Genomic DNA, 22,721 nt, shown 5'->3' with positions numbered 1-22,721 from the left:
AGGATTACATTGTACCAGGTAAAACTGAAATGTAGCAGAGGGACTTAGTTTCATAAATGAAATGTCATTGCTGATAGGTACAAATTATGTAGGAAAGATGGAAAAGGAAACAGAGGTGGCACTTTGTCAGAGGCATTTATAGCTGCAGCAAGATACAGTTCAGCCACAAAGAGAGCGGTAATTAAAAATAAAGAAACTAAAGAAAAACTGAAGTGGAGATCTGCTACAACCTACTCCAGCAATGTGAAAGCAAGACTGAATTAGTCTCTCTTAAGGTACTCAAAGCTACAGGACATTGTACATGTGGGGAACTCAGCTGCCCACACATCTTTTAACAAGCATCGCCAAACATTGGCAAAAGATGTTCCTGTGTTACACAGGAACCTGCTCTAATCCAGACAGCACAGGTTCTTAAAAAAGGAACAAGAAAAATCCCCCAAACCTGGGAACTGTAGCTGAGAAATGAAAAGCAACACCAATGAACAAACTATATGAATGTAACATAGTAAAGAGTTTATTTGACTTAGAAAAGGTCTCCACCATAATTCACTGGACACATACACATAAATATACAAATGCATACCAAAAGAAACCCAAAAGGCACACATTCAGAATCACTCACTATTTCACGCCAGAAAGAGCGAGCTGTGAGTCCCAGCTTTGTTATTGTCTGTCCAAAACCAGGACCACAATTGTAGGCCACACAGATTAGCAAACCTGGGCTGACAAGCCAAAGCTGAAACAAGATCCGGAGAACAGGCATCCTCTTGGGATTGCCCAGAGTTAGAACACAGATGCCAAAGAAAGCTAATTTTGTTCTTTAAAATAGCAACTGAACACCAACGTCTCCCATCTCTCCTGCCCCCTTGGGAGGTTAGTGGCTTGGTTGCAAGAAATGGCATCTTGGGCAAGGACCAAAAGACAGTTTAGTTGAAGACAGATGCAGGTACTACCTTCAGCCTCCACTAGTGGACTTCAACAGAATTCATAACCACTGCTCCTTGCCCCCCAGCACCATCAACCACATTTTATCTGGAGAGCAATAGAGATTCATCTGACAGGTCACAGCCTCAGGTTCCTAGCACTCATCAAGAACCACAATCAGCAAAACTAGTCAAAATAAATGTGGTCATCTCACTTAGACTCTGATCTGTTGCCATAGGAGCAGCCAAGTTCTGCTGATTTTATCTTCAGTAAAGAACAAGTTCCACCAGTGCCTGAAACGTCCACTCTGGATCAGCAAGGTTGCACACATCCCCAAAGAGTCACGCTGAGCTTAAGGAGCAGATTCATGTAATGCAAGAAAGCAAGTTTGCTCTCTCAAATTAAGTAATTAAACAGTGCATGATAAGCCTAAGGAATTCTACTAACCCGCAGAGTCAAGGCATGAGACTTGGCTTCTGTGATAGGGGAAGGGCTTTAAAAACAAGTGAACGCTACCTTTCAGGAACTGGTGTGGCACTAAAATAGAAGACAAACAGAACAGAGACTGCAAAGAAGAGACTGTTAGTTGACAAAGTTAAAGAAAAGTGCTCTCACATCCATCATAGGAAAGAGAAAGTAAAGAGCATTAGTAAGTAAGCACAGAAGGAAAGGAAGGGCAAGTGAAATCATCCTCTTGGACTATTTGTAAAGTCACTCCACCCAAAATGAAGCAACAAAGACATAAAGACAAAGTGATAGGGGACTTCCTGGAAAACCTGACCATATATATATCAACGTAGTACTAATTAGTTAATTAACCTATTGCACAATTAAAAAAATAAATAAATATTTTTAAAGTCTGGGAGAACATGGAAGCACCAGATGACAATGTTCTTACCAGAACAAAAAGTGGAACAATGTTGGCCTGCTAAACGTGTCTCTGATTTCTGCTAACAAAGTTAAATACATATAAGGAGAAAAAAAATCTCCCAAATTTCTGGAGAACAATGGAAGTATGACAAAATCAAACCATTTTAGACAATCCCACAAACATACAGCAAGTAGCTTTTGGCACGTGAGCAGTACACCTGAAGCCAACAGGATAGCTCATGTATTAAGTTACTCCTACGTCCAAATGATGGTGTAATTTCCAACACCTCTTTTCTCCCATTATCAGGAACAATTTTATAAAACACTGCTGATGATAGGAGCTAAAAGACCCAGCTGTAAAACTACAGCTTGTTCCCAGAAGGCTATATAGAGTAGCAAGCATTTAACCCTCTGAGTAAGGATAAATACATTTAAAAGAGAGCACAGTACCTTCAATATTTTTGGGTCTCAAGACAGACAAACTAAGGGTAAACAAACAGGGTAAACTAAGAATAAAATGGCCCTGCTTGCCATTCAAGTTAAATACATTTCCAGGAAAGGCAGTTAATCAATCAATCAATCAATCCCATTTTATCACCAACTACAGACAGCTGTTTCAGTGTAACAACGAGACTGCAGCTCAGCACCTAGATGAATGTTTGGAACAGCTTGTTCTGTGTTGGGAGTACAGCAGTTGCCTCTGGTGTGAATTCGTTGTGCAGTGCAAAACCCAAATGGTTTCTCTGAAACAAAAGGAAAGAAAACTAAACCTGTGTTTTTTCTGATGTCTGACGAGGTTTGGGGTTTTTTTTTTGGCAAGTAGGTATGTTAGTTTTCAGGTGTCTACTTACGATTAGGAATTATTTTTCTTAGGTTTCAGAAGAGGGCTCATTTGTGACAGCAGAGTATGTAATTCAGATGGCAAAAAAGCAGAGTTGAACATCAATTCACACACTGAAAAAACAAAACCCACCCCTTTCTCTACTCTGTGGACAGAGCTGGAAAAGAGCCAACGAACATGAGGACAGAGGTGTCAAACAGGTCCCATATAATGAACAGGCATGTATACCATGAATCTGCAACTCAGAACTAAGTGATGACTAAGGACATATATGCTACAAGCCTGTAAAGTCACAAGTGACAAGGAGACAAGGAACAGGGGTTGTTATTACTACATCTCATGGTGGAAGAATTAGGGTCACTCAAGGAAATAATCAAGAAAACCATTAGAACAGCCTGACAAGTTCTTTTTCATACCACACAATGAACTCAGGGTTCATTGCCACAGAACACTGTGGAGGCCAAAAGTAGAAAAGGATTTTTAAAAGGGGACTAAATGCATTCATGAATGCCAGACCCAGAAGGAACTGCCAGTTCAGAAAGACCATAGGCTGCTGGAACAGTGTCAGAGAAAGACCTCTATATACAAGCTTTATATTTGATGCTTCTTTGATCACTGGTTACTGGCTATCCTCAAAGGCAGAATAGCAGATCAGATGGCCTTTGGACTGATTGCATGCAGTGCTTTTTATGGATCAAAACTCTCAATTTTTGTATGATTTAGAGTTTGGAAAGGTAAACTTAAAAAAAAATAAAAGGGAACGTTTGAAAAGCTGGTATGCTTGTATGCCTCCTCTGCTTCCTCTTTTCCTCTTTGAGCCCTCAAGGCTATGCTCCTTAAGCATTTGTTTCCATGATGGGTAAAATATTGCTGAATTAGGAACAAGCAGGATTTTCTAGCAACTGCCCAGACCCCCTTATAGGGCATTTCTCCTGATTCAGTCTCAACTACAGGTTAAATGTCCCCTGTATTCCATTTTTTCTCTTTACTACATTCTTGCAAAATCACCTTGTTTGACTGCTGTATTTATGACATAGTATATTTATGATACTGATATTTTTGCCTCTGCTATCTAAAACCTTCTCGTCGACTACTCATTTCCATGGGATAAGTGACAACAGGAATCTACAGGAAGTCTCCTTGTGGACAAAGGATTGCTACACTGTTTGTAAACATCCTTGTTTCTCCCAGAATTTGCCACTTCGATTGGATTTAGCCTTCCATCCAGTCAGACCAATACATTTCTGCAGTGCAGGGGAGTAAACAATGCAAAACAGTGACTGTGTCTGTATCTAGACAGACTGAAGTAGCAGCACAAGTAAGTCAGAATATCTCCTGTATTTATCTGGACACAGAGCAAGCTCTGAGACCAGTCATCACAGTTGTTTTTATATATAAAATAAGTGTGCACACAGACACATGGAATAATAACATTCATCACTAACCCTCATTTAAGAAACTGATAATCCTATACTTCACCCAGTAAATGTGCTTATTTAACTGGGGGTGGCAGGTGCATCCAGGACCACACGGTGGCTTTACAGACCACTGCATGAGGACATAGCTGTAGGTTCAAAATCAAGAGGTTACTGTTCCAGCTTGTTCAGTCTTCAGTTCTCCAGACGATCCTTCCTAATCAAGATAACACACAGGTAGATTGTTTGTTTTTTTCGCTCATAGTGGAGTTTGGACCCAGGTTACCTGGAATGAAAAGAAGTTAAAGTGTTGTTAATGTTAAGTAAATAAGACCTAGATAAAGCTGGGATTCATGCTTCAATCCTCTCTCATTATTTACTACACACTTTGTGTCAGACCTACATTACTCTGCACTCTCTTGTGGTTTTATTTCCTACTGCTGTGAAATTAAGAGAGATTAAAATAAGAGCAAATTCAGAGTATATTTTAGAGAAAACCACTGGAGAAGTATTTCCAGGCTTTGGCCTGTACCCAGACCACCTTCATTAGTATTCTCGGGTCCAAGTTGGCAGTGACAAGGTCTGGCCATGACTTGGGTGGGAGGTTTTCCAGAAAGTGAGGTATGAAAAAAAGTCAAGTTATCTCCCCTATTTGATCCTCACACACTCTTCACTAGAGGTTTTTTCACATCCTGATTTAAACATCCCAAGAGACAGTATTACCACCATTTATTTTCCAAGACAAATGCCAAGTAGCATACTGTGCTGCCCCAAATTTTAATCATCTTAGGTTTTTTCATTGCTCACTGTATGGATTCCTTCTGTACCTATACTTTTCAAACCTTGTGCTGCTGTCTCATCTCCTTCATTATAACTATATGTTGGTCTGGGTTCCCCAGCAAATTTTGTTCAAGCACTGTATTTGTGTTTGCAGAGGCTTCTGCAAGCAAGGCAGCTCAGCAAGGCTTATGTGACCTATAGCCCATGACAGACATGTACTGAGAGGGGCTGCCACGTGGCTTGCAGTCACTCTGAACAAAGGTGGGCTCCACTCAGGTATTTGTACAGAAGGAAGGTGCATGTGCATCTCCCAAACAGCTGGAGCCAGTGGCTGGAGCCAGAGTAAGGCCCTGCTGCAGGTCATGGTGACATGCTACTGAGAAGTCTCAACATTGCTAAGATGAGAGAGCTTTGAACCCAAGCATTGTCTCTAGACTTGGCTTCAAGTGAAACATTTTTCACCTCTTTCTTGAGGAGATTGTTCAGTGTTTTCCTCACCCATAGGTGATGGGGAAGAGAAGAGCTTTCTTCCCTCCACCTTCTTCCACACTGCAATTTCTTGATATCCAAGCAATTTTTTGATACCTGTGTGGGAGGCTGTACTGCAGCCTGCCCTCATTTTTGTGGCTGCTCTGCATGCTACTGTCTACTCCCCACATCTCCCCATGACATTTCTTTCTACTTCCTGTGCCCTCTTTGACCCACTTGGTATGTTACTCCTAAGTTTATAATTATTCCTGTCTCTTCACCCCTCCTGTTCCCCTCCCAGTCTGTGTCATATTCAAGACCATTAAAGTTTACTTTCAAAAGTGTCTGTGCTCCTCTGCCTGATCTCACTCTCAACTCTTTCTCACTTTCTCAATTCTTCTCACTTTCTACTATTCTGATCTTTTTCTACAGATCCCACTACATTTAGAGCAAACACCTTTGTTATAGATACACAACAACATTCCCTTCTTTCTCTTTAGAAAAGAGGCTGAAAATTCCAGTTGTCACCCATCCATGATCTCATTTCATCTGAAAAGCACTGGTGATAACTAAGTAGCTGTTTTTGTGGTATTGCAGCTCCCAGTGTAAATCCCATTGTTTCAAGAAGTACACAAGAGGGAAACACAAAATCCTGCTATTAAGCATATGTATTCTGCAACCAGCACTCAAGAGGAGTGAAGGCCACTGCATGGAGCAACTCAAGATAGCAGATCCCTCTGAACAAGTCCACTTTGATTCTTCCAGTGGAGAAAACAGAAAACAAAATCTACTGACTTCCAAAAGCTTTCAGACCCTTGCAGTATTTCTCAGAACCTGCACACAGACATGTTTTTGCTGATCACAGTCTGCCCAGCAGCAGCTTAAAACTAAGAAGACTGTGGTCAGGTTCAGAGCTGCTGCTGTTGGGTTCCTAAGTGGGAAACAGTGAAATTCAAGAGTTGTGTCAGCTTGGTGGGGTGGTTTAAGGACGACTTGTAAGACAAAGCACAGTCTCTGTACGGTGTGCTAGGACAACACCTCGGAATGTTCATTCAGATACTCAGTTTGAAACATTGCTACCTGTAGCCTTTGCGTTTTCCAGACTCCCAGCTCCAACGTATAGGTATGCTTTTCTATAGCATGTAAATACTGAGTCAGATTTCCAGATTCTGTCGTGGAACACACTGTCATCACTTCCCTTCCCAGTTCAGACTCTTTGTCACCATTTTCTCTTACAAGATTTAACCTGACCTTTGCTTAAATAATGTCTTTCAATTACTCTGTGAGCTACTCAAGATGCGGATCTGGTCTCTCTTGCAAGGTGGAATGTGCCTCAGTGGTACTACAGAATTTACAGTAACTTTGGAGGCTGTGTGCACAGGCAGGCTCGCAGGGCTTAAGTGTGCTGTTTCATCTTTACAAAAGGTAAGGGCAGCTATATTAAACTGTGAAGCTCTGAATTACTGCCTCCAAACCTCACTGCATACCAAGCACCTTCTCCCCTCCTTCATTTCCAGTTCTTACATCCCTTCTCTCACCCCGAGTATCACAGCATCACTTTTTATTAGGCATGCTCAAAACCAACTTAAATTTTAAAACTAAGTCAGTCCTCCAGTTAACAAAAAGCAAAGAGCCTTCCTTTTTTGTCTTAAATCTGGAACTTTATTCCATGCGCATGTTCAAGAATTTTTTATTGAAACCTAATGAAGCATGTGCTACTGATCAAGTAGCAGCAGGATCTTCTGGATATCTCATTTTTTTAAATCACTTTCTTATGGTTCTCCATCTTCCTAATGTGCCCTCTACCATTCGTGTTCACATGTCACTTTGGGACTATTAGACTGAAGAAACTTTATTTCAAGAGCAGTGATTCAATTCAAAAGCAATGCACTGGCAGAGATCTCCCTCCAGCCTTTTACAACACCAGGGGACCTAAGTCTACTTACACCTTACTTCAAAAGCTGCCGAGTTTCCCATTGCCAACATGAACAGTCATTCTCAATTTGCATAAAACAAACAAACAAACAAACAAATACTTGCAGGGACTCCTTGAAAAGACCTACCAGGTCAGGAAGGGCACAGCAGAAAGGCTGGTGTGCTTGACCTTCCCCTTTATCAAAAAAGGTGGCAGCTCTCAGGACGCAACAGTGGCAATAAATAAAACCTGAACATAATAATATGATTGTGTCTTTGTGGAAATGATCCAGACCAAGCATCAGACTGTCTGGAACAGATCCACTGTGTTAAAAGGGATAGGGCCATCTCTGCTGCCCTGACTGCAACGCCCCAGCAGGGCTCAGCACCCCAGTGTTCAGCTACAGACACCCATCTCTTTCGTGCCTTAATCTGCACCTAATTTCATCATGACACTGCAAGAATGGCGGGCTGGCCGCTTTAAAACAGCTGACAGCGAGAAAGGCAGGGAACCTCCGATATTGCCAAGTGCTGACAAATCAGAGATGACACAATTCTCTGCTGCTGTCACTAGAGGGTAGTGCAAGCCCTCACGTCCATTCCTACGTGAAGAAATGCCGTGAAGAAATGCCCGTACCTCTCCCCGAAGATCTTCACTGACTTTGTCTTTCATGGCCATGAGGAATGGGGCCCAGCAGCACATAATGTCTTTGATCAAGACAGAAAGTAGTGATTTGGAGGGAGGCCCTCTTTACCCTCAGGGTTTACTCCTGCCTCCTCAAATGCCAAGCACACGTCTTAAAATGGGTCTACTGGAATCTTAAATAAATTATCAATGCCTTCTTACAGTTCTTTTCTCTTGTGTTCATTTGGCATTTTTGAGTCTGTCCTTCCTTCAGCCAGAAATATTTCTAAGAACCTAATCAGTCACTGTTCTTGACCATCCCAAAGCTTTGCTCTCCTTTTTGATCTCAGGAGAATCAGAGTCATAGAATGCAAGGTTGGAAGAGACCTCCAGAATCATCTGGTACAACCTTTCTAGGCAGGAACACAATTTGGATGAGATGGCCCAGAACCTTTTGTCTTTCCATGTTACAGCACAGCAGTTTCAAGAGAACTAAGTGTCTCTATGCCTGTATTACACATTCATCAGAGCACAGAAAGGTCCCCAGCCAGACAAATTGAGGAGAAATTTTCTCCCTGGAATTAGTTTAATTTCCTGCTGGTGACAGAAGTACTGACATGCAGCACAGCTCACTGAGAGAGGAAGACAACCAGGCTGAATAGTCTGTAGATTTACTTCGATCTGCATCTGCAGAACATCTAAAATCTTGGGAAGTTAGCTATGAACCCATAAACCAGGTGAAAACCTTTTATCATTTGTGTCTTCAATCTTATGAAGCCTTGGAAGGACTTCGTGAAAATATCAATCATGTTATCAAAGACAGAAAAGCTGAGATCTAGTTCTTCTCCATAGGTTCTATTTACACAACTTCTGCCCCCATTTCAGGTGATAAAGGAACAAATTAAAAAACCTTCCACCTTTTCCTCCACTCTTTGCCCCCTCACCTCAACATGAATGCATTTTCCTTTGCTCTCCACCAGCAACTTGTCACAGTAAACACACCCCACTAAACCCAAATGCAGAAAGGAAGGGTTAGATTGGAAATCAGTCTGCACCCTGCTAGCCTCCACAACAATGAACATATTGCTGCTGTTTATTAGGGCAGTGCACTTAATGAACTATACACACAACCTGTTTTACACAGGGAGCCATTCACCTTTCCCTTTCTCCATACCCACCTGCTGAAAAGTATGAGAAAACATTTCCATGAGAAGTACCAACTTTACAATCAGACTCCTATTAAATTCCCTTCAACTTAAATTGCCAGTACCATTTTGTAAAACTTCTACTCTTCTTTGATCCTGCTCATTTTAATAGGGAAGAAATAACAGCATCTGCTCACAGGTGCTTTATATTGAATACCTTTGCAGCAGTCAACCAAACTTGGAACAAGGGACACAGAAACAGAATATGCTGGTTAAAAGTTTTACCTGAGATGCCTCCAGTGCTCCGAACACTGCCATGGCCCATGCTGAGCCGCTCATACTCCAGTTTCATGTTTCCAAGGTCTTCTCCTGAATGTCCTTCACTGGCAAAAGAATTGGCCTCAATGCTTGAGCCTGGAGACCGTTTGGCCTTGCGACTGAAAATCCCACTGGCAAACCGTTTTCCCTGCTTTGAACTGGCCAGTACATCTTCTTTCTTCACGTCACGAATAGACTCCCTAGATTTGGATTTAATTTTCAGGTCCACCTGGATCCGGGAAAACAGTTTCTGAGGGCTCCGATTCACTTTAATCAAGTTCTCCAGAGGTGGATCAATTTCAGGGAACTCTTGCTCCAATGTGATTAAGTCATTCAGAAACTGATTTAACCGTTTCTTTGACTCACTTGTTTCCTCCTTTTCCATGTTCCCCTGATTATTCTGCCGGTGTCGTGAAGCCCAGAGCATCATATCACCACGAGTTGCCCCTGCCACTAAACCATACTTGGGGTTAATGAACTTCCGAGCTACAGTGGAGGAATGAAGGCCTGGCTTCCCAATTCCAAGGAGGAATGGGTTAGCAATACCCAGTTCCTTGTAGAGATTTACTTCTTCTGAGATGGCATAGAGCTCACGAAACTCAATGTCAAACATCTCCACATGCTGTCCTGTCAAGACTAGCAGGGTGTTTCTGTCTATGTGGGATGAACTCCATGTGAAGCTGAGAATTGGAAACAGAACCAGCATTAGATTTTTGGGTGCATACTTGACCCAGCCCACCTAACAATATGTAGGATATTACATGGGAATATATAGCATTGTGACATTTGTCCATATGTCCTTAACAAGTTCGGGTCAGGATAGATACATGAAACTCTTCATTACTGTTCTTTACTAGGCATGCAGACCAAATCTGGAAGAAAAGGCCCTAAAGCTCTCAGGGAGTGTTCACCCTTATTTAAAAAGCACCACTGCATGAATATAAGGCATCTTCAGACTAAAAACCTCACTGAAAACAACTGAGTACAGTGGCTGTTGCGGAGTCCTCACAGGCCACCACCTGACACAGCGTGGAACTCTTATCTACCTCACTGAAATGGTCCACTAGCATGGGAATGTTCCATTCTCTCAGGAGCAGTTTATGCCCTGTGCCACCTTCTCTGTCATTCCACCTGGATTTCTGCAGTTGCCACGCAGATTAGAAACGCTGGGACAAGGAAGGGAATGACATGGGATGAAGACTCTCAAGCAAAGCTGCAAGCCATACTTTACACAAACAATGTAGCTTTGCCTTAAGCAAGAGTGACCCACCTGTATGATCCAGTGGCCACCTTTTCACCATCCACCAGGAGGAATCGGGATGCCAATGTGCCTTTGATCTTCCCTGCTGGCATGTAGAACCCAACTCCTGTCACAGAACGTATGCGGATATTCTAACAGGGAGGTGAAAAGACAAAGCCTCACAATAAACAGGGCAGAGAATTAGAGAATTGCCAGCTCCAAGTCTTAACACATCACATTATCTCACTACTTCTGGGACTACAGCTCATGTTGTATCAGCCACCAGAAATCAGAAGGGCTGCAGAAAGGAAAGCATAGTGCTGTAAGACCTGTTGTCATCCCTATTTAGGCAAGTCACTCCCCTCCATTAGTTTATAGCCCTGTCCAATGGGTCAGCATCTTTGTAGCCCTGCCTGCTGTCTTCAGCTATTCATCTTAGCCCACTGGCAAGACAATGCTTTCAAAATCAAATAATCCTCCATCTCCAGTCCTGTGCTGTAGCTCGGAAGGCCCAGCCCAGTTCAGGGGAATGAATCAGAAGCAGCTCTGAGTCATGCCTGCACTCTGAATCCACATCCCTATTCCATGGTTCCCTATTCCTCTTCTCCAGGTTACATTAGCAGGACCACAGAACAACTCTGCATCACTTGTCAATGTAAAGGACACAGTTACTTGGAGATTAATGCATGAGATAGATCTATATTACATTCTTTTTGTTCTTATGCTCTGATTCCCAACAACATATGACTTGACAAAACTGGGCAAATTGAAAGACTGGAAAATGTAATTATTACAGAAGAAAGGAGGAAACAATTCTGTTGCTCAGAAGACAGATGTTTGCTCTCTGTTATAAAAAAAGGAGAACTTTGACCTTTATAATTTTGCTAAGAACCCCGAATAGTTACAATGTCCACCTAGATTCCTCACTGTTCAACAGGGAGTGAAAAAAACACATAACTTTTTTTGAACAAAAGGAGCAGGTAAGTGTCTCTTACTGATGCCTTGAATAGATCAGCAAATATGAATTTCTGAAGAATAGGAAGAAAAAACTTCTCACTAAATGAATTGAAGCAGTTGGAAAAAGATGATACTTCTCCCCAAACCTCCCTTCTTATGCCCTTTGGCTCTAAAACCTACAAGTCATAAAACAAAGCACTACTAAGAAAACACAGATTTAGGGTTACATGGTTTTCAACAACAGATGTGTGCCTGCACTTACTGTAAGTATATATTTGAACATTGGACTGAGTTCTATTCTGCTCATGGGTCCTGGCTGCACAAGCCTGAATTACCAAACAGTTTAACACGAAACACACACTCCATTCCCCGAAAACTCAAAGGCATTGATCATCAGTATAAATTTAGAGTAAATTATCTTGTCATCCTGACACACAAATTCAGACTATTTTCTTTGTTCCGCTATCTGTTACTGTAAGAATTCTTTAATAATGGAAAGCTAAAAGGCAGTGTGATCTGGAATAATAAATCCAGGGCTGGGAGTTAGATAGTCCCAAGTGTAGTCACAGTTCTGATATTGTATCATGGGATGTTCTGGGAAAGTCAATTCATCTTTGCCTCATTCTCCCCTATCTACAGAGCAGGAGAATGATGAGGATTTGGCTAATTCTAGCACATCCTTGGACCCCACAAAGAGCTAAGTCCTATTATTATAAACTTTCCTCATGGCTTAAATATTGATAGTCTACAGAAATCATCATGCAGGAACTAGTGATTATAAGAATGCAGATATTTTCTTAAACAAAACCAACATTTTTCTGAATATAGCTTTTCTTGTTTGAATCTTCTCCTGTTTTCACCACTAAAATAGAGCAGTGTCAGTACAAATTCTGACTAAGAGTAACTGATGATACTAATATTTCATATTCATCTAATGCTTGATCGGTCTAGAGTCCTGTGTGGGCATTAGCTAATTAATGCTCCCAACACTGCCAAAATTATTATTACCCTGTTTTAAAGATAAGGAGCCTGAAAGAAAAAAAGATGAAGTGACTTTCCCAAGGCCCAGCAGTGAGTCATATGTGTGGGATGCTGAGTGCAGCTTGGGCAGAGCACAGGAGAAAGGGTACCCTTTCCAGTATTTAAAATAACATTTGTAGTTGGCTGGCTAAACACCTGAAATATTATTTTTTTTTTTAATCCCTTGATGAGTGAAGTTGGATTTGGGATTTGCCAAATCATGGGATATTGACTGGAAGTGTCAAGAAGGACCTCCATTTTTCACAGCAGTCAAAAGCTCTGACATGTAATGTACCTTTGTGAATCAAGAAGTGACAGCCTGTGTGAGCAGAAAGCTTTCTAGCATGCAGCAAGTGTGATTTTACTGTGTTTGTATGTATATGCTATGTATGTATAGATAAATATGTATATCACCTTCTTCTGATGGAAAGAGAGCACAGCTGAATTTCTGCAGTAATCCAGCTACACGTAACACTTGGAAAGATACAGAAGGGATAGAATCAAACAGCTGAACACATAAACCTCCTTGAACAAAGTAGGCACAGGAGTGCATAAATACATCTTGAAATGCAAAAACCAAGCACAAAGTCATATAAACATCGAGTCACTTAACAGGTTATTTGTATAATGTTGTCTGCCTTGAAGGATCTTGGAGCACTTGTAGACTCTACACTGTAGACTGTACATCAAGCTGTACACAAGGAGGAACAAGCTTGAGTTCATGTACAGAAGACTATATAACAATAGAAGAGGAAACACAAATATAAATGAGATGAGACTGCAGCCATTTTAGGAGGCACTGGTGTTACAGTAGTAACAAATATTTTAGGTATAGGATCAATTTGTTCACCCAATAGAAGTGACTCCTCCACACCTGTGTTCTTGCAGAAGCCTGCTTAAGGTTTGTCATCCCCTGGCTTATGGAAGCTGCAGGCTGCATTAAATTATCACATCTCCTTTACACAGGCTTGCACCACTCCTTATCACAAGCAGTGACTAACGTCGCTCTGGCAGCAATTTAATACAGACTGCTAACAGTCAAGCCTGACAGAGCATCCTAATGCAAACAGTGAAGGAATCAGTCTTTCTTCCTTTATTAGGACACACTTTTAAACCTCATCCTGAACCTTTTTAACAGAAATTTAAATTAGACCCAGTTTAGAATGTCAGTAATGGGTTGTATTGTTACTGACACTTAGTTATCACTTGACGGACCTGGGCAGCAGCAAACACAAGCTGGGGCTGAGTAGGGGCCACAAGACTCATGCTCTAAAGGGAAGCATTTCAAGGACTTCTACCAGGGAATTCTGTGTGCACCTTCCCTCTTAGAACAACCACTGATAAATACATTGCAAAGCAAGCAGGGATCTTTACTTCAGGTTGGGATAGATGACATGAACAACAACTATAAACTAACAGATGTAAAACAGATTAAGGAGACACAGCAGACAAAAGTAGTAGCTGATAGATGGCAGTGACTCAACTGTTCCTCATACTGACTGTGTTTTTTAAAATGTGGAGATCCCCTTTCTGTTGTCCCTGAAAAAATCAGATCCAGTCACTACAATCTGTCAGGGTAGTTTCTGTCCTTTGTTTTCTTGTCCTAGTTTCACCTCAGCATAGTTTTGATGAGGAGGGCCCAGATGCCAATTATTTCCACTCTTAAATCCTAGCTGGGGTTAAAAGAAGAGGAAGAAACAGATGAGGTTCATGTGGACAGAACCATAATAACAACAGTAAAGGAATTTTTCTTATTCAGCCACAGTCTGGAAGGAGCCAGCAAGTAATGCTGGGAAATATTATGGGCTTTTCCTATGTGTTTGTCCTGAACTGTTTTTAGGAAAAGGCAGGCTTGCTGACAAAAACTTGCAGGTATTCAAGTAGAACAGGATGGAATGAAGCTGGCTGGAATGGGCTTGCCAAGGTCACTGCAGGGTACTAGTTATTTGCATCTTTGCAAAAGAGAGCCTCGTAATTCCTCATTTTCAGAAGGTCACAAGCAGCCTAGAAGAATTTTCTAACAGATAATTAAAAAACCAACAGCACTGTATCCCATTACATTCAGCTTCTCCCCTGCTTGAGTTAGGAATCCATGAGGAAAGATGTAAAATACTGACATGAAATTCCAAAAATTTTTTAGGCAGAAACTTTTAAGAATTTCTAGAGTGAGGGGGAGTGAGGAACTCCATCCATGTTGGGAAAACAAAGGTAAAAATTAACACAAAGGTAAACTTCCTGCAGGTAACTCATTCTATGGGCTTGGTTGGAGCTCTAGGTGAATTCCCTATCTTTAAGCAGGAATGTCTGTCACTGAGGTCTCAGCAGAAGCAGGGGAGAATGAGAATTTGTCTAAAAACTGGTGAGAACACTCACTGTCAGGTCAACAAGGAGAGGACTTTTTGTGGGGTCACAAATTTTAGATCTTGGAGAACTCTGATTAATTGTGATCTCTGAAGAACACTCCTGTGTCAAACATAACAGAAGTCTGGCAAACCATGTCCTGTAGGCTCAGGAAGCCATATGACTCATGCACACATGACAGGCTCTTACTAACATCCCAGGATGAATGTACCAAGAATTGAATTTAAATGCATTTATAGTGATCTCTGGCCTTCAGACAAAAAGTGAGGATTTCTCATTTCATGCTTGGAGTTAGTAAAGAACTTTTTGTCTTTGAAGAGTCAGGTACTGTTTTCCCCACAGCAGTTTCCCTACTGTGAGTCTGCCCGCAGGTCATGATACCTTGCCATCTCAAAATGATACAATAGTTAGGAGTTTTGTCAAAATGCCCAGCCATGTATGTAGACAAAGAGCAAAATCCAGTGTTAACACTAAATCTCCCTGTATTAGGACTTCTGAAGTATTCACTCTGCATAGGATGAATAGGGCAATGGAACCAAAAGGGCAGAACAATGCGACCATCTGGTGATGACAGAAGAAGCATCCTGACCCTGCAGCAATCATAGCCCATGGCTGTCTTGCCCTGGGATCAGAACTTGGATCTAAAACTTAAAAGTGACATGGCACATTGCTGCAACTTTCAGATAAAAAGCCATCCTGTAAATCTTGCACAGGCATTCTGAAGGAAAACTGGGAAGAAGAGCAGAAAGAAAGTGTATGTAATTTCTTTGCTGACATACTGGTGAAAATCTTTAAGAAGAAAGCAAAATGGTTATGCAAAAAGAGAGTGTAAGGAGAGAATGCTTTCCCTTTTGTTCATCACAGTATAATGATTTCTGCCATATTGACCCAAGCAGCAGCAAAGATACATCCAAGGCAGTCTTGGGCAGGATACAAAGAGACCATTTTCCTTGAAAGGTAAATGACCTGTTGCCCTTTACAGGGAGACTTCCCAGTCCTTCTACAGTATCACAAACAGAAGTAAATTGCATTGACCTTAACAAAAGTAACTAAAGCCTTAGCCACACTAGAAAAGGGATACAAGAACCTTAAAGGGAACTTAAGATACAGTATGAGATGGCTGGAAAAGAGTGGAAAAAGTTGAAGAACAGCCCTCTGTGAGCTGGAGCTCTGGAAAACTGTGAACAACTGGGTCAAAGAAGGATGTTAAGAAGTTCTTCTCAGTGGACCTCCTTCAGGTCACCTTCTATCTGGAATTTTTTTAGACAAAGGAGTTTGATGAAAAACATAGCAAGGCCTACTGTGAGAGGAGGGAAGCACAGAAAAGACACAGAAGAGTTTCTTCCTGCTTTTGATGGCCTCAGTTTGAACCCTGCCTCTTTGGAAAGGGTAACTCAACTAGGCTGTTGAACTAGTTGCTGCTGTAGCATGGCACTGTGATTATTGGTTCTGGAGTGTAAATTCAGGTACCTATGGAGAACATGGTAAGAGGAGGAGGAGAAGGCAGATCACTTATTGTTTAAAGACAGACAAAGCACTCAAAAAGGAACTCACCTCCCCAATAGCATTGCAACTTTTTCTAAAATGCCAGGGCATCTTTTCATTCAGTTTATCCAGGAGTTAAAATATGCAGTACTGAAGGCATCAATCCTGCACACAATGACATGGTGAGAAAAGTACTGGGAAACAGGTACTGAAGCAAATGGAACTACTGCTGTGATTTTACAGTTTCGTACCAAAGAGACTCAAGCCTAGGCCCCAGAATCCTCCTGAAGCTTGAAACAAGTCTATTATGATGATGTTTGTCTTGCTTTCAAAGACACTAGAGGAGAGACACTTCCATCTCTGTTTTGGAGAAAGATAAGAAAGCTGCTCTGTTGGACATCTTTTTTTGATGAAGTCCAGAAACTCAGAGGAGAGTGGCAGTTCACAGGAGCACTGTTCAGATATATGCTTGTTATTTTCATTCAGATTTAAGATGGTTCTCCTAAAATGGTTAATATGAGCCTCTACAATGTTCAGAGCTTTCTGAGTTTTAGTTGTGTTTTTTTAAAACTAATAATTGAGTATTTATGGAGTATCTGCCCTTCCTCCAGGCAAAAAGGCAGGTTTCCCCCCACTGCTGCTCAGAAGAACAGTTGGAACACAAGAGGGGTGAGTCTGGCATGAGGTTGTTTACATCCTCACAACATTTCCAGTATTGGGAACAACTCTGAAGCAGTAACTAAAGCAAATATGGGGAACAAACCAAGGGAATACAATACTAACTATAAACACACAGAGGACTTCAGTCTGTATATAAGGGAATGAGATGCTACTGAGCCTGCTTCTGCAAGCCAAGCTAGGCAGGCTACTCTGCTGTGCTGCATGCATTATATGAAGGTATAATCTGATATGGACCTGTGGAGAACCTATGCTCTTCAGTCCCATGTATTCTAAGGCAAAGGAAGATTTCAAGTTCATTCACTCCCAGATGATCACTCATGGATAGAAAAGTCTTGATTTCACATAGTGCATGTGTCCTATAACAGGGATTCATGCAAACAACTAAAAAAGCTACTCTGGACTATACAGAAGACCCATAGGAATGTCCTCAGATAATTTTCTTCCTGAGGAAATTTTTAGGACACAAGAGCCAAGAAACTATAAAAACCCCTGTCTCAGATGAATGTCAAAACCCCCAAATATTTCCCTTTTCTTTCCTTCAATATTAGTGAGCCACTCTTTTATAACTCTGTGTTCCATCAGCCTCTGAGTGCTGCCATGAGAGTTGCAGGGAAGAAGAGATGCGTTTACCCATTCAACTGAATTCCAAGGTTCACTACAATTGAAAAAAAGTCACGGACCTGCAGGAAATAATGGTTCAGTATTAAAAATCTTACCCGGATCTGCAAGTCATTGAGGTCAAGGCATCTGCACATTTCCAGGAAGAGCTTCACACTCTCCTCATCTAGGATTATATAGACTGGGATCCAGCGCTTATATGCTGCATCAACAATATCACGGAAGATGTCCCGGTCTGTAAATACATCCATGACCACTGCAATAATCTGGAAACAAGAAGATGGTAGACAGACAACTGAATAAAATATTAGGAAATGAAAGGGAGGCCCATCACAATGATGCAAGATACAGGAGAGCACTGGTACCAGAATATGAAGAAGGAAGATACAGGGGAGACAAAAGTACAAGGATGTACATGCCCAGGCACTACCAATAATGTTCTAATTTTCTGGCTTGGCTCCTGCTCTACTTTGGAAGGACCTTACAAATGTCTTTGACACATCTCCTTTTTCTAAGGGAAGATAGCTTATTTCAGCAACCTGAGGAGCATCAAAGCCAAATAGATAGTTTTTCCTCTGTTTTGTGAAACTTTTGTTGCCTCTGTAGGGAGGCACTTAAACAAAGAACACTGAAAATAGATTGAAGAAAAAGAATGAAAAATGCAGCTCTAAGACTTAATCAGAGGATGAGTAATGGAGGAGTGAGCATACAGAGGAATCAGGGCTTGAATCCTCAGCCTTGGTGCATACTGCTGACAACAGTAATTTTTCCCCTTTTCCCAAATCCCTGTCAAAAGTCTGTTCGCAAGGCTGGCTTCCTGATGAATATCTTATGAAGCTGAAATATAAATACCCTGTTTTTGACTGGAGCATGTGCTTAAGACTGGAGACAAAATGATCATTCCTTCTCTCCACATATAGGTTTTTTTCTGTATAAAACTAATCCCTCTTTCTGGGCATAATTTGACATAAAAACAAAAGGTTGCACTGACAAGACAGACAAGCCCAAACAATCATAGAATGAGTAACAACAAAACCAAGACAGTTATGGGCAACTGCTGATCTTACATGTTTTGTCTTTCTCTCCCTTTCTGTACCTTTGAAGGCAGAAGCTTTGAAGGTACAGAAGGACCAATTAGAAGGATCAATTCACTTTTCTGCCTGAAAGAGTTATTTTGCCTAGCATTTGGAAGGCTTTGAATGAAGTAAGCTACTGTTTTCCTAGACTCTCTAGGAAATATCAACTTGCCTGCTCTCATGCTGACCATATACAGTGCAGAAATGTGCTTAAATTTTCATTACCCAGGTGCTGGGGTCACACTGATGAGCCAAGCTGTGCTGGGGACAGCACATACAGGTGTCAGTAGAGCTGAAGACTCAAACAGTAGGATTTTCTTCACTCAAAGTTTGGAAGTGCAAACTTCCAAGCTCAAGTTGCAGGAGCCCCCCCACCCTGTAGAAAGGGGAACAATTCTCACCAAAGACCCCTTTCCTTTGGAAAACAGCCTTCAACAAATTGCTTTTGGGAAAGTGATGCCACAGTAAACATCCCCTTAGTGTGTTTGCTGAGTCTCTGCTTGCATGGCCAACAACCACCAATACATCTGCTCTGTCAGGCCCCTTCTGTCAACACTGCTTACACAAGCTTTTCTTGTGTAAGAAAGAGGGGAAAAAAAAGAGTTGACATTGTGGTTATGCTCCACTATTTACATGTAGGTTCCTGATACAGGTGAACTATTGTGAAGCTACCATATAAACTAATATTATGTCCCTTGATAGCTTCTACTAGGCAGAACTGGATGTCAGGTCCCGCCTTAGATCTCATTTCCCAGCACAAAGCAGAGAGATGCTTGGAATGTTACTAGAACCTCTGAAAATTAAAATACAGTGAACTCCTACCACTTTATTCCTGAACAACTTAATTTACAGACAGATTATAATTAAATGTCTTAAGAGTTCATGCATTAATCCAGGCCTGTTATGCTCCTCTCCCTTCTGCACACTTTGGTATGGACGTAGTTATTTAGGGGTAAGGATGCCAGACAGTATTCATTTGAAGCAAGAACATCCACATAGGGAATCAATCAAGAATAGACAATGTAAATGTGGATTTCTTTTCTTTCCATCCCCTCCATTTGCAATGACTCCAGAAATCACACCATGACCTGGACAAACCACTAATTGTACTGGCCCTGAAATATGAAGGGATGGTTCCCTCCAGGCTTCAGGCCATTTTAGGCATCTTAGCAAGACTGTGGACGAAACCCATGAAAACCACAGTCCTATAGGAAATGTAGATGAGCTGCCTTGCACATTTCCAAGCCAGCAAAATGTGTAGTGGGCAACCTCACTGCTAGTATGTTTGTCTTGTCAAACCCCTGCCACAGCTGGTCACGTGTGAAGATTTCCTAGGTGTGTTCCCAAATACAAGCAAGTCAGAGCATGAGTATCTACCCTAACACGAGGTTTTCCCCATTGCTCTTATTTATCTTTATGGATAACACCTTATCTATTAGGCCCATAGGTGTGCCTAGCTCTTCACAGGTATTTACAGATTGGCAAGCATTAACTTGTCAATCTCATTGCGGCAAGGTAGCTTAATTAACATATGTTTGTAAAACACTGATGATAACCCACCCACAGACATGAGCCTCATATTACTAGTATCTATTTACACCCCACACCCCCCAAAAAACCCAATCAAAACCTACTCTCCTCTGCTGAACGAAAAGCTGCTATCTGGAGACTTTTTTTAATTTTATTTTTTGCCAGGGCCAACTCAGCTGAGCACAATAGGCATAGTTACCTATTTAAAGGACCATTAAACACTTAAATGGCTGCTCAGCACAAAACCACCTTTGGGCTGGGAGGGGTACAGTTCGTTCAGTCAGTGAAAAAAATTAAAATCTGCAAAGGAGCTAATTACTTTTAGGTGCCAGGCACAGCTATTGAAAAGAGCAGTTTCCCAGTCCTTGCATGGTCTGTGAAGGCAGATGCAGCAGCACAAGGAGGATGTGAAGTTGCACTAAATCAGAGTGTAAGCATTTTATGGCTTCTGGCTTTTCTGAAGAACTGATCACACCAGTCGCTCAACAGGATTATGGGGTGTGCATGTATTTCTCCGAGCAGAGAGAGCTGAGAATACCAAGTGGACTTGGTATGCCTCTCTGGAAAGTTTGTTGTGTTTCCCATCAGATTTGGTTTTAACAAGTCTGCTAAGGTTTTGTGTATAGTGTGTGCTGGGGGAGGGGGTTGGGGGAAAGAATGGGTGGAGAAGGAAATAACAGCTGAATTATAAAGAGAAAAACCCAGAAAGCAGCAGGGCTAAGAGCAGGAATGCAGTCTCTCATTCTTTTATTCCCTTTCGCCAGTGAAGACGTGAGCTCTGAAGGGGATCATTTCCTGGGTAGTCTTCCCCGGAAACTTTGCCCAGGCCTAGAAAAAAACTCCTCACTGCCCCCCTACCTATTCAACACGAGCTCTCCCCTACCTATTCAACACAAGCTCTTGTAGCATCAGGGATGGTTTGCCAGAGGTGCCCTGTCACCACTGCCAGTCCTTCACAGTCAAAGATAAAGAGGAAGAGCAGCTGCTTATTGTCTGGACTCTGGCTGCATTCTGTCAAGGCTGAATGGTGTTGAGAACACACAAAAAATAAACCCACACACTACCCCACTAACAAACTTGCTGCCCTGTCTTTAACTAGGGATATACACACACAGGAAGGGGTGGCTGGCACAGCACCATGACCTGTCTTCCACCCAGCCAGTGAATCACGAAGAGCAAAACATGGGTACAAAAACCCCAATTTGGGGGGGTGGGGAAGGTGGCTTTAACCCCATCCTGAGCATCAGCTTTGGCAAGCCATAACATGACCGGCAACAAACCTCAGGACAAGCTCTGCCTGGTAAACACCAACCCTCTGGTTGGGTCAACACACTCCTCCCGCCTTGGCTGGGGCCAGCAAGGAAAGCAGCTGGGGGGCCCTGCCAGACCCTCATCTCCCTCCTGCCCCATGTGCCCTCCCAGCCAGGGCGGCCCCAACCCAGGCGTGAAGGCGAGCAGGGGTGGCCCGTCGTGGGGTGGCCGGGCCCTACCTTCTGTGCCTGCTGGATCATCTCCCGCACCACCTCCTTCAGGTGGGGCGCGTTCTCCTCCTTGCGGGGGTGCGTGAAGAGGGCCACCCGGCTGATGCCCCGGTAGAAAGTCCTGTCGGTCCAACCCAAATCCAACGGGGGCACCTCCGTGTCCGAACACTCGGGCCAGTAAGCCAGCGAAAGGGTTTCGCCGTCGGGCCCCCGTGCCACCTTGCCCCCCTCCCGGGGGTCGTCGTATCCCCGCCAGCTGCCCCGCAGTGCCTGCAGCTCCCGGCTGGAGAGAAAGTCGCGGAGCTGCTCCTTCCTCAGCACCTCCTTGTAGGCCGCTTCGCCCCGGGTCACCAGCGCCTCCAGGGCCCGGCGCTGCTCCTCGCTGTAGTAGAAGCGGGCTTGGACCTCCGTCACCTTCTCGTTGACGTGCGAATCGTCCAGCAGAAGCACCTGAGACTCCGCCATCCTGCCCGGCACCCGGAGCAGCGCCGGCCGGCCAGGAGGCTGCGGAAGGAGGGAAAGGCAGAGCCGGGACCGCCTCACCTGGCCTGCCCGAGCCCGCCCCGACGGGTGGAGCGGGCCGCACCGCCCCCTGACGCTGCCCTGGCTGCTCGGGGACGCTGCTGTCCCCTCTGCCCCGCTCCTCTCTTCCAGACCCGTGCCCCTTGGGGGGACAGGGGTGGTCGCCCCCTGCATGGCTGGCAGCGAGGTCCCCGGACCAGAGCGCTGGGAGAAGAACCTGGGCCACAGGTGTTATTTTGGGGTGGGAATGTAAAAGTCTATTGAAGAGGGGTTCCCTCCCATTCCCCCTCCCCTCTTTGCAGGCGTGGCAGCCAGCTGAGGGTGCTCATGGAATAAGGGGGGAGGGACACGACACGACACGACACACGAGTGGGGGACAGGGATGCGGGCAGAGCATCATGGTAGCCGCAGCTCATCGGCTGCTGGACGGCCCTCTCCGAGTCGGCTGCC

The 22,721-nt window shown here is 43.1% G+C and overlaps 1 protein-coding gene across 1 annotated transcript; it reads right to left on the bottom strand.

Annotated features, from left to right (window-relative positions):
* Positions 1-492: 492 nt before the first annotated feature.
* Positions 493-22,441, bottom strand: FAM83F (family with sequence similarity 83 member F). The gene is made up of 5 exons (XM_071731324.1): positions 21,759-22,441; positions 17,761-17,928; positions 10,571-10,692; positions 9,268-9,980; positions 493-4,336 (listed from the first exon to the last, which is right to left on the bottom strand). Exons 1-5 carry the CDS (start codon positions 22,212-22,214, stop codon positions 4,272-4,274), a joined length of 1,524 nt encoding a protein of 507 aa, XP_071587425.1. The 5' UTR covers positions 22,215-22,441; the 3' UTR covers positions 493-4,271.
* Between the last annotated feature and the right edge of the window lie 280 nt (positions 22,442-22,721).

Source organism: Heliangelus exortis, chromosome 1, assembly GCF_036169615.1.
Source record: "Heliangelus exortis chromosome 1, bHelExo1.hap1, whole genome shotgun sequence".
In the NCBI taxonomy this organism is placed as follows: Eukaryota; Metazoa; Chordata; class Aves; order Apodiformes; family Trochilidae; genus Heliangelus; species Heliangelus exortis.
The sequence above is the reverse complement of the archived record's forward strand: the minus strand, read 5'-3'. Positions and strand labels throughout refer to the sequence as shown.

Bases quoted from the DNA above. Each gene is read 5' to 3' on its own strand.
- FAM83F (XM_071731324.1), bottom strand. From the start codon at position 22,214: ATGGCGGAGTCTCAGGTGCTTCTGCTGGACGATTCGCACGTCAACGAG. The intron at 17,929-21,758 runs GTAGGGCCCGGC...TCTTGTTTCCAG, and splicing joins TGATCCAGCAGGCACAGAAG to ATTATTGCAGTGGTCATGGA. The intron at 9,981-10,570 runs GTGGGTCACTCT...TCCAATTCTCAG, and splicing joins GTGGCCACTGGATCATACAG to CTTCACATGGAGTTCATCCC.